This window comes from Micropterus dolomieu, linkage group LG20 (genome assembly GCF_021292245.1).
Source record: "Micropterus dolomieu isolate WLL.071019.BEF.003 ecotype Adirondacks linkage group LG20, ASM2129224v1, whole genome shotgun sequence".
Classification (NCBI taxonomy): domain Eukaryota; kingdom Metazoa; phylum Chordata; class Actinopteri; order Centrarchiformes; family Centrarchidae; genus Micropterus; species Micropterus dolomieu.
Genome location: NC_060169.1, coordinates 32,226,480 through 32,238,300, shown reverse-complemented (window position 1 = coordinate 32,238,300; position 11,821 = coordinate 32,226,480). Strand labels below are relative to the sequence as shown.

The window sequence follows — 11,821 nt, the reverse complement described above, 5'->3', positions numbered from 1 at the left end:
CTTTTATATTTTATGCTATTCAATATTTATGTATGAGTTCACTTTACTGATATTGTGTGATATGCAGTTTTAAATCAGTATATTATTAAATTAGTGTACAAATATAGTTAAAAATTGTAATTTGTAAATTGTAATTTGTAGATCATGCAGAGTCATGCAGCATATCAGCAGCTTGGAGGCAGCAGCGGGCACACAAATCGTCTAAGCTTTGTTTATGTTCGCGCGAGACACTGTAACTTTCCGGAAACTGAGACACGAGGCGAGGAAAACATTTTCCACCGGCTTCTTTCTCTTTGTCCACCCACCTCCCTGCATCAGCCACATTAACACCATGGCGACTGTAGTCGATACAAAACTATACGACCTTCTCGGAGTGTCTCCATCCGCCACTGAAAATGAGCTGAAGAAGGTAATTACACAAGAAAGGCTGAAGAAACTACGACATTAGATTACGTTTCTGTTTCGACTTTCAAAAACTTAAAATTGCTTCAATCAGGAAATGCGTTGCTGTGCACAGCTAGCTAACGTTAGCTGTGCTAACTGTTATCCTGCTAGCAAGCTAACTGGCCTGGATGTTGATGTGACGATGCGGCTCTAACGTTTAATGATTAACGTTATGGGTTCAATGAAGTCCGGTGATTTTTCGATTTTTAGTCAAAATCAGTCAGAAATTGTTTTATATTGTCTTAAACAGTTGACTTCAATAACACAACTCGCACCTAAAGTTGAGTTAACCCAAGTTAGCTTGTGACGTTACGAATCAAGCGATTGACCTCACGTTAGCTTTAGCTCAGGTGTTTGTCGTGTATATTAGCTAGCTCGGCTTGTCGAAGGTTGTAGAAAGAGGTAACGTTAATGATCGTTTGTGCTTCTCAAACGAAACGGACTCAAGGATGGCTGACGGACACACATTGATGTAGTCCGTGTGACAAAATAATCAGAAGAAGCCGCCTTGATGTTTGCATTAAAGTTAGCGTTACAGTAACTTAAGCTAATGATAATGTTTTCGCTAAGTGTCATCTTCAACTGGCATCATTACAGTGGGGCCTGAGTGTTGTTTCACCCCCAGATTAGTCGAGCCAGTTCAACGCTATTCATTGAGTTAAACTGTTAAGATTGAACCCATCCTCTGCCAGCATTGGCTAACGTTAACTAGCTGACTACACATAGCGTGCCGTTTTAGTTAACCATCTCCTTGTGAGCTAGCCTAATTAGGACGCGAGCATTATAGATGTGTGGTGTCCAGTGTATATATATCCAGACAGCTCTGTTTCCATGCTTTAACTTTATTAAACAGGATGGAAACCGCTTGTCACATTTGCTAACTAGAGCGACATCGCAACCTCATCTGTGGCTAGTGTTAGCAAGATATGCTGATTAGCTTACTGGAGTTTCCTTCAACGTTAGTGAATCTATCGTCAGACATTTTGAACTGCCGCTTTTCGACAAAATGGTAATTTCGGGTGAATTGTAGTTAAAAATGTTGAACTACTCTCTCGCCACTCTAGGAGACTGATCGTTAATCAGGAACCCATTGAACACGAGCTTAACGGTGTTTGAAAGCTTAACGCAGTTAACAGGTAGTGTAACATCAGGTTTCGTCTGAGGGGCACGTGTGATTGCGTCAACAGTAAGTTAAAAAAGGTTACTTAATGTGTTGAGTCATGCATGTGCTTGGGTCCAGTAAACAAGGCATGGTTAACGTTAGCTAATACAGCTCCCTGTTTTGTGTTTTCTTAGGCATACCGGAAACTGGCAAAAGAATACCACCCTGACAAGAACCCAAATGCTGGTGACAAGGTAAGACACCTGTGATAGTCTCCTCTGATTTAAATACCGACTGAACTTATTCATTAAAGCCCTGTTTAACAGTGGATAGGTTATGTTCTTTCTGTTTAAATTAAAATGGGGAGCAAAAAAGAATAATTGGTATGGCATTTGGTATGTTGGACCATTGTTGCCTCAACAAAAGGGTTTAAGAACTTGTTTTTTGGAGGGGCAGTTGGAACCAAAGCTTTGTCTTCTCTCTAAAGTTTGCCTTTTTTCATAAGCTGTTTTTACGACATGTGTCCATCAGTGTCCAGTATGGTAAATGTAATGTAAAAATTTCAACTTGCAATTGTTGTGATGGTTGTGCTGCCAGACAGTGTGGAATTAGTGTCCCTTGGGAGACAAATTTCTCCATTAAAGGCTAATTCTAACCTAAAATAGTTAAATAAATACATTAAAGGAGCCACCGTGTGAGGCCAAATGCCGAGTTAATATTCTGGAGAAATCCAATACCATGACAATTACCATGAGCGAACAACGACACAGCAAGCAGTGTAACTAACTAAGCTAAGTTGTGGGACAGGTTGCTAACAAATGCGAAGAGGACCCAGAGAAAGCACACCATCTTCAGACAGCGATACTCACTCCTGCCACGATAGCTAACGTCACAACAACAGCATGTCTTGGAAAACTAGAAATTAAGCTGAAGTCATTAACGTTACCTGACGCACAGATCACAGATAGTGTTTTGTGGCTCAGTCCGAGTGACTTTGTTTCCCATTTACAGAAACTCTGCTGTGTACAAACACTGGATTGTGAGGAGATATTCGCTGCATTTGACAAAGCGTGCATTGGATTAGAATTGCACAGCACCTTGAATGTATATTTCTGATTATATATTGTCACAGTGGTCTAAATTTACAAATTACTGTAAGGTACGAATACTGTTTTATTAAAACCATCAAAAGCTCTCCATAATATTGTTCTTAGCATAAAAGGTTGCATTTTGGGAACATTAAGTTAACAGAAACTTTAAGAATTAAGGCCTCTCTTCCATTATTCCCCATGTGAGGAGTGCCATTTTCTCAGCAGGGATCACATTGTTAGAAAATGGCAACTTCCGGAAAGTAAGCCTAAAGTCAGTATTTGTTAAAGGGAAGAGACTTGAAATTTAGCAAATGAAGCGTGTGCTACTCAGCTCATCCTTTCCAGTGTCAAGGAGATGGACACACAACTCAGATTTGTTTTGTTGAGATAATATCAGAGAGATGCTGATTCAACTGCAGTAATGTCAGTGGTTCCCACATATAGACTTTACTTGGGCAGGCCACTCAGGTATTTTGCAATCAAATTTAGCTTTTTGCAGAATAACCGCAGAGAGACATGTTATCTGGTATTACGTTACAAGATGCGGACACGGTGGATATGTTACAAGCATGGACCAGGTAAAGCAACATTGAACACCGGTGCAGATGTCATTCAGTACCATGTTGGTTTCAATTGCTTTGATAAGCTACGTCATTAACGAGCCTCCTCCACATGCGGCGCACCTGCTGCTGAAAACAGAATAGCGGGTGGAAAAATTCAAGAGTTCTGTCTTTTCAGTGACTTTATAAAATGTACTGCTGATGGAGAAAGTAAGCAGATCAGAAACCTACCGGGAGAGAGAATCAAAGATGCGGGGCAAGCCGGTGTGTGTGTGGGGGGGAAGAGAACTGAAGGGGAAAGGAGCAAATTCAAGTAGCGAGTAAACACTAAAATAAGGCGGAGAAGGTAGAATTAAAGTGGTGAAATAAGAAATAAACTACTAGAAATCAAAATACACCCAAGCTGCCGCCACAGTACACTTGTCTTTTAATTTGTAGTTTTAAATTGTAGTATTTGGAATCCTGTTGAATTGCTTTAGTTTCTGTGTGCTTCCACTGTTGGGACTGTATCTTGTTACATTTTTGTTGTTGTTTTCTTCCCTCTCAAAACATAGTTCAAAGAAATCAGTTTTGCCTATGAGGTGCTGACCAACCCTGAAAAGAAGGAACTTTATGACCGCTATGGAGAACAGGGCTTGCGGGAAGGAGGTGGGGGTGGACCAGGGATGGACGATATCTTCTCACACATTTTTGGCGGTGGCCTCTTTGGATTCATGGGTGGCCAGGGTGGTCGTTCAAGGAATGGAGGTCGGAGGAGAGGAGAGGACATGGTCCATCCACTCAAGTAAGACCAAGCGTGTAGACTCGCATATAGGCTACTTGAGTGAACTGTTTGTACTTCATGTTCAATAATTCTTTTATATTTGGAAGTTGTTAAAATGTCCTTGATGTTCTGAGCAAGCCATTGTTGTACTCTAGCTCTGCTGTATGGTGTCACTGACAGTATCTAAACATCACACTTGTTCTGCAGGGTGTCACTGGATGACCTTTACAATGGAAAAACAACTAAACTACAACTTAGCAAGAATGTACTGTGTAGCACATGTAATGGGTAAGTTGCATATGACTCCAGCATGATGCTGTAGTCAACATTGATGTCTGCTTGACTGTCTAGTTACAGCGTTATGGTTTCGTTAAGCCTGTTACGTTTCCCAAGTTTCTAACAATAAATCTATATCTTGGTGTGTATGTATGCAGGCAGGGAGGCAAGACGGGCGCCGTACAAAAATGTACAACATGTAGGGGGCGTGGCATGCGCGTCATGATCAGGCAGCTGGCCCCAGGGATGGTCCAACAGATGCAGTCTGTGTGCACTGACTGTAATGGCGAAGGTAAGGGGCTCAGTGATCTAAACTGTAATCAGGCATTTCTTGTGTGTTTTATTGTGGCCCCGCCTGCACAGATCCCTCATGTTGTTTTCTCTAACTCGCTCCAGGGGAAGTTATCAGTGAGAAAGACCGCTGTAAAAAATGTGAGGGCAAGAAAGTCGTGAAGGAGGTGAAGATTCTAGAGGTACACGTGGACAAGGGCATGAAGCACGGCCAGAAAATTACCTTTGGAGGGGAGGCTGACCAGGCACCTGGCGTCGAGCCTGGGGATATTGTCCTTGTCCTGCAGGAAAAAGATAATGAGGTAGGTGGGCCTGTCCCCCAATACTGCAGCCATGCTCATGTTAACCTGCCCTCACATGACACTAATAGGGAGGAAAATATCCTTTACGACAAAGTTTTGCTTATTTCACGGTTTTCTGTGGCAGTTACTGATTATTTCATGACTGTAAAAAGATGACTTCAGTTCCAAGCCAACTTCTCTCACCTGGTCACAACTTCCTGTTATAGTGTTAATTTCAGTTTATATTCTTTTGTGGGCCTTCACTGTCATAGTAAAAGCCAAATTGAAGTAGGTCACAAACACCGTACTATCTGCATGCGTCTTTAGCTTTGCTTTGTCCCTTTCGATGCATTGTGCTCGGGCTTGGTGTAATTTTTTTAAATTTATTCTTTCCTTAATGATATTTAAATGAATGCATGCATGACCTGTCTGATTTAGATGGCAAGAAAAACCTTAATTAGTGTAATATCCTACCTTGGTCCGAATACTGAGTGGAATGTAACCGTTTTGTGTGACAGATGAATAAATAGAAAAATAACACTGTCAGAAAGATGTCAGATTGTTTCACACTGGGAAGCAGTTACAGGAGAGTTTTCAGTCTGTGCACTTGTCATGCGTGGATGTTGATTCAGGTAAGCTAGCCTAGGACAATAAAGCAGATAGGCGACCTGGCCATTGTGTTTTTTTTCTTTATTCCATCCTTCCCAGGGCAAATTGATAGTTTCTTTATCTGCAGTGCTTAGAGGAATGATAAAGTAGTACAATGGCCAATTGGTTTTGAGTCTGATAGCCCAAATGCATACTGGTTTTCCACTCATACTTGAGTGAGCAAATTAAGTGATATACAATTTCTGCGACAGGGTTACAGAGTTGAATGAGCTGTTTGCACAGTGCTGTGTTGTCAGAGCTGGCCATTGTACAACGACGTGGAATTATGGGAACGGACACCTGCCGTGATGAATACTGGCCAACGTATAATAACCAAATTCTTTTGATTTAAAATGTAATATAATGTCCGAATATTTTAGTGGATGGCTGGCTACAGCAAAACGGATAATATTGTATGTTATTCCTTTGTTCTGTAAATAAACAAAGTTTGCAAACAAAATCAATATTTTTAACTATCTCTTTTCTCTCAATTTCCAGACATTCAGGCGAGATGGCAACGACCTGTTCATGAACCACAAGATTGGGCTGGTGGAGGCGCTGTGCGGCTTCCAGTTTATGCTGAAGCACTTAGACGGAAGACAGATTGTTGTGAAGTACCCAGCTGGCAAAGTCATTGAACCAGGTTAACTCTCTTGATACTACATCTGTTTCTCTTCTCTACTTTTAACATTTCAGCAATCAGATTTATCTTGAACACGTTGTATACTAATGAGGTAAAAGCTCTGATGGCGTTGTTGCAGGACAAAGGACGTGTTACATTAACATGTCCTCACACCTGAGCAGGCGTCCTGACAAGGCTGTGTGCTCTGTCGCCTAAAAGTTTGTGCAGAGAACGTTGTCTCTGTGCATCACTAGAAAGGCGTCATGAGTGGTTAGCTTTTACTCACACTGTGAATATTTAATGACACTGTGCACATTTTGTAACCTTTCAACGCAAGTAAAATAATAACAGACTGGGTTCCTGCTGAGTGCTAACAACAACAACAACAAGGAGGCACATTAAGAAGGTACTTAGCAGCTCCTGTGATGCTGGATAAGGCTGCCAGAGACATGGACACATCAACAGTAATTGATAAACGAGGGGAGATAAGGCTCATAAACATCCTCTGTCAGAGTTTTGACAAAAGTTACGAGTCAGACGTGTTCCTCTTAGGCTTCTATTGTCCATTCACAGTTTACATATACACTAAAAGTTTATTTGTACCTTTTTCAGGCTCGGTCCGTGTGGTGCGAGGCGAGGGCATGCCACAGTACCGAAACCCCTTCGAGAAGGGAGATCTGTATATAAAGTTTGACGTCCAGTTCCCCGACAACAACTGGATCAGCCCAGAGAAACTTGTGGTATGACATGTTACTCCTTTGATTATTAACCGTCTATCATCTTCTGGTGTTATTTGGCTCATTACAGTGAACGTGAAAACATTCAGAACAGCTATTGGCCCAAAGTAGTACCTCATCATACCCAACCAGTGTTGACTGGTCGGGATTGTAATGTTTGTCATGACATGTTAAGTCCGATTAGGAATTTAGACCTTTAAATTCCAGAGTGACTTAGCTGCCTCAACAGCAATAAAATCAGAAACACAAACTAGAGTTAAGATTTTAGGCTCCTCGGTTGGGTTTCTTAGCACATTTATATGGGGGAGAATGTACTTTGAGCAAGTCATTATCAAAATCATCTTATTAGCCCTAGTTTGTGTTTAAAGGTTTGAGATCAGAAATGCTATTGAAGCATCGAGTAACTTAAACAGACTTATTCTTTTTAAAGCTTTGAAGGAAAGTGGTTTGATGTTGGTGTTGGAATAAAAGGACCACGCTATTCTTAATCTGAAATAACCAAAGATTTACATTAAAAGTTTGTCAAACTGCTACAGCTCACCCATAAAGTGTGGCCAGTGTGATGTTAACATGCGTACCCTGGTGGATGTGTGTGTGCTAGCTTTGGTGAAAAACAAGTAATGTAAGTAAGGTGAAAGCAGATGCTTGCTGTGGTTCTCATTTCGTAGCTCTTTTCCTATTTATTAACTATTGATATTGGACCAACAAATATAAAAATTCAGTGTTTCAGCTTCTCGAGTGTAAATATTTTCTGGCTTTCTAAGTCATCTGTGATTGGAAACAGAATATATTTGGACAGTTTGTTGTACAAAGCAAGATGTAGCCGTGGGAACGGGAATTTCAGCCGTTTGCTGAAATTCTTTAGACTAAATGATTAATGAAGAAAATAGTCTGTAGATTAAAAGATGATGAAGAGCTATTAGTTGAAGCCATATTACAAATTACTTTAAGGGAAATCTTTTTTTATTTATTTTTTTTTGTCATACAAATTTTTTTTATTTCAGTTGGATTTCAAATGATAAATTGATGTTACATGCCTTCAATTAAAGGCATGTAACATCAATTTATCGGTACTGTATAGAAATGTGTAATTGTGTTACACAGCTAAGATCAACTAAAGCGAATAAACACACATGTTCCTTTCAGTATCTTTAATGAGAAAGCTTAGTCCTCTGCAAGTAAGAATTTGCAGATATTTATACCAGCAACTCCCTTCAGGGATTAGAGCTTTCTCTCCATAAATGGGTGACTTATTGAGCACTTACTTTCACACAGTAACACAGAGCTGATTTTGGTTCCCCAATAACGGCTAAGTTCCTCTTGTAGCACACTACTGGGTGGTTAGGAAACATGAAGCTATCTGATAAAGCTGGATGATGATGAATGTTTTCCATGTGCAGGAGCTGGAGGACATGCTGCCCTCCCGATCAGAGCCGCCCATCATCACCGGAGACACAGAGGAGGTTGACCTGCAGGATTATGATGTCAGCCAGAGCTCGACATCGGGTAGCCGCAGAGAGGCCTACAACGACAGCTCCGACGAAGAGGGCGGCCACCACGGGCCAGGGGTACAGTGTGCCCACCAGTAATCATGCGCTCACACACACACACACACACGCAACCCACGCTGTACTTGGGGAGAAAATGTACAAGTTGCAGAGTGAACAAGGAGGCAGGTCAGACTTAAAAGGCTTGGTAGTTCCTCAGACACAGTTCAAAAAGACATTGAGTCATGGCACCTGGAGTTGTTGAAAAACTGTAATATTGTGCTGGGCTTATTTTGGTCTATGTCTGAGGAACTCGCACCGGGGCAGCCAAAGACCGCACCTGAAACAGATTTAGACACTTAAAAGAAGAATTTCAGGTAGAAGTCACAAAGTATTTAAGATGTATCAAAACAAATGGTTGCCCCAATGAATGTCATGTTAGGATGACGATCTGGTGTTCAAGGTGAAGCCCTCACCCCTCTACTCCTGTCTCCCCTGTAAAAGTCCGTTCCCCTCTGCTAATAGGAGATCAGTCGAAGAAAGGAATGTTTCTTGTTTGCCGAGTGTGTGACATGCATTTTGTTTTCATAGTATTTACAATGATTAATTTAAAAACTAACCAATGTGCATACACAGACAAAGCAGCTGAGCAATGTGACATGCAGATCCTTGGACTCATGTATTCATGGATTCTTTCACTCAGCGCCATTTGTAGGATTTGTTTCTGATTTTTACAGCTTTATTCTCTTTTGTAGGTTTTTACTTGTTGTTTTTTTTTTTTTTTTTTTTTTTTCCTTTCTATATATTTTAATTGAAACTGAAAATTGGTTATTGTGTATATCATTGAACTGGTTGTTGGTAAGCTTCATCAGCTGCTGTATTCAAAGCTGTGTGATTTTTAAAAAAGAAAAATGACAAGTGAAATGACAAACGTATAGCCTGTATCCGTGCTGCGACCACGTGCATGTAAAAAGCTTTGGTTCCTGCACTTATCAAACATCAAGTGAAGCAGCACACTTCTTAAGAAAATGTCTATGAAGTTGTTGAATAAATTGTTGAAATATCACATGCTGTGTGTCTTGCCTTGTTTTCTTCCTTCTCAATAATTGCAACAAAAACATTAAAACACCCGTAGTGTTTGTATGTAGCTAAGCAGATGTCTTAGCTGCTTGAAGGGGTCGGGGGGGAGTATCAGCTGTTTCTTTCCAGAAACAATGTGTCAGTGACTAGAACAAATCCACAGATACTGTCGGTGTTGTGTGCCAACTACTTTCAATAACTGTTGATAGCAGATGCCACAAGACCAAAATGGCTTGATGCTCATTTTAGATCTAGCCTTCCTAAAAAAACTTTCCATCATCAGTCATGTCATGTGAATGACATCACACTGCCCTCAATGCAGCCTGACTAAATGAAGACAAACAATATGCTGTAATGGCCTCTGCTGAATTGTTGAGTGATGATCACAGTTGCAGTTTCTTCTTTGACTACATTGTAAGTTGTTTCATTTCGATAGACTATGGGTGTTTCTGTTTCTTTATCTACATTAAACTTGCGTAGATTGAAAGAGCAACAAATATTTTCCACCTACCTGTAATGCTGGTTTTAATTGCCCAGGTAGTTTTGGTAACTGACCCTCATTTTTAGGCAAGAGTACACCGATCAGCTGAGGCTTTTGGTTGCAACATTTTAATAGTTCTTCAAAAAAATGGGGAAGAAATGGTACCAAACGGTGGCAAGAAAACATGACTAGGGAGCTTGCTAGCTTAAGAGGCAGCAGACAACACCACTGTCATGAAAAGTCAAATAATGAAATATGAAAAGTGGCATAAAATACAAGGGGAAAATGCTATTATGAAATAAAATTTAAGTCCATAAAACTTGCGATAATAAGGATGAAAGGACATTTTAGAGCAACATGAGATACTGCATTTATATAATTTCTTACATTTTGTCAAGTTTTTGTTTCATTTAAATATTTTCCACAATTTATTCATGCGATTATTTATCTCATAACTGTATAATACTGATCCCTTGGAGCTGCATCCACTTAAACCAGAAACGTAAACGTCCAAAAGTTTGCACTGACACGACACTACTTTTAGCGTTAGGATGTTTGTGAATACGGCCCCTGGATTCCTTCGCCTTGTGTCCATTTACGATATTTTTATTTACATCTTTTTTTATTCAATCTTGTCTGTTTAGTTTTGGTGTCTCATTCAGCTGTAGTGTGCAGACATGGCCACAGGGAGGTAGTGCTGTCTCCAAATAATCTGCCTCCCAAGAAGAGGGACCGGGTTTCCACTTAACCGAAGGAGCTTCTGCATGTATTTATCATGCAGAGGAACTGTGACACATCACATATTTGACAACAAAGTGCAGCATTTTCAGAGTTATTCAAATTAGTTTCAGGGTTCAGTGATGTTTGTATTTAGTCCATAACTTAAATGCCAACAGGCAGAAATTATAGCGAGTCTTTTTCACACCCTACCTAAGTCAACGTTTTGGTTTTCATGACACCTCTAATTCATGTTACCAGTATCTAGGCCAAACGTGAACTTAATTTACCTTTTAAATTTCAATCTTACAAGTTCCCATCTCATTACAACCTCTTTTCATCGGCAATGTAAAACGCTGTGCTCAGATGTCGTCTGTCCCTTAGGTAGCGCGGTCATCAGCTAACGTCAACACCAATTAATTTTACTATTACGTCATTGACACATGTGACTATTCATAATGTGCTATTTCAGAAATCGTAGCATCGGCGCCGTGGCTTAGTTGGTTAAAGCGCCTGTCTAGTAAACAGGAGATCCTGGGTTCGAATCCCAGCGGTGCCTTTTACTGAATGTCTCTCCTCTTTCCCGTTAGTTATTAAACACTAATTTAATCTTTCTCTTATTAAAGGTGATACACTGACGTTATTTCCTCCCTCTAGAAACAGTTCCCGTGGCGTGGCTGGTGTGAAAACGCAGACATTTCACGTAAAAGTACTTTGGCGGAGACATCTGCAGTACACTCTTCTGACCACATGGGGCGGCAGTGAAACGGCCTACTGAGCCAAGAATCCGTCAGGCTACAATGGAGGGACTGGGTGAAGAAAATCACGAAGAGACCGTATATTGGATCTACTCTTCATTTCAGCAAGCAAACGCAGTTTATGGTGTCACCTATACTTCAGGACGGTGTCTACAGATTATATCCACCTGTCTGTTACATTCAATTCGGGAGTGAAGAGGGAAGAAGACCTAAAAACAAGGAATAGTATGGACCACTTTGTCCTGTTAGATGCGGCAAGCCGAACACAGACTGGATCACAGTTAGAGCGGAAGTTAGACGGTGTGTTCTTCAAAATAAGACCCGCAAAACACGATGTCTTTTAGGTTTTAAACGCACATCTTGCACCACCACCATACACCATGCATGTTTGTTTTATATCCTAAAGCTAGAAAGACCAAATCATAACTGAGGTACTTAACTTTTAAAACTGTAAAGCCATCATTTGGGAAGAGTGTTAGCCTT

General features: G+C 40.6%; 1 protein-coding gene and 1 non-coding gene across 2 annotated transcripts; both read left to right on the top strand.

Annotated features, from left to right (window-relative positions):
• Positions 1–213: 213 nt before the first annotated feature.
• dnaja2a (DnaJ heat shock protein family (Hsp40) member A2a) lies at positions 214–9,368 on the top strand. The gene is made up of 9 exons (XM_046033008.1): positions 214–409; positions 1,741–1,800; positions 3,752–3,981; positions 4,168–4,248; positions 4,395–4,528; positions 4,633–4,829; positions 5,955–6,099; positions 6,691–6,818; positions 8,216–9,368. Exons 1-9 carry the CDS (start codon positions 215–217, stop codon positions 8,402–8,404), a joined length of 1,359 nt encoding a protein of 452 aa, XP_045888964.1. The 5' UTR covers position 214; the 3' UTR covers positions 8,405–9,368.
• Positions 9,369–11,065: 1,697 nt separating this feature from the next.
• On the top strand, positions 11,066–11,139 carry trnat-agu. Its single transcript has one exon. It is a non-coding gene; the product is annotated as a tRNA-Thr (tRNA).
• The last annotated feature ends 682 nt before the right edge of the window (positions 11,140–11,821 follow it).

What these genes read in the sequence shown, in the direction of transcription:
- dnaja2a (XM_046033008.1), top strand. Translation starts at nt 215, where the DNA reads ATGTTCGCGCGAGACACTGTAACTTTCCGGAAACTGAGACACGAGGCG. An exon ending in CTGAAAATGAGCTGAAGAAG is followed by an intron (nt 410 to 1,740) that starts GTAATTACACAA and finishes GTGTTTTCTTAG; the next exon opens with GCATACCGGAAACTGGCAAA. An exon ending in ACCCAAATGCTGGTGACAAG is followed by an intron (nt 1,801 to 3,751) that starts GTAAGACACCTG and finishes CTCAAAACATAG; the next exon opens with TTCAAAGAAATCAGTTTTGC.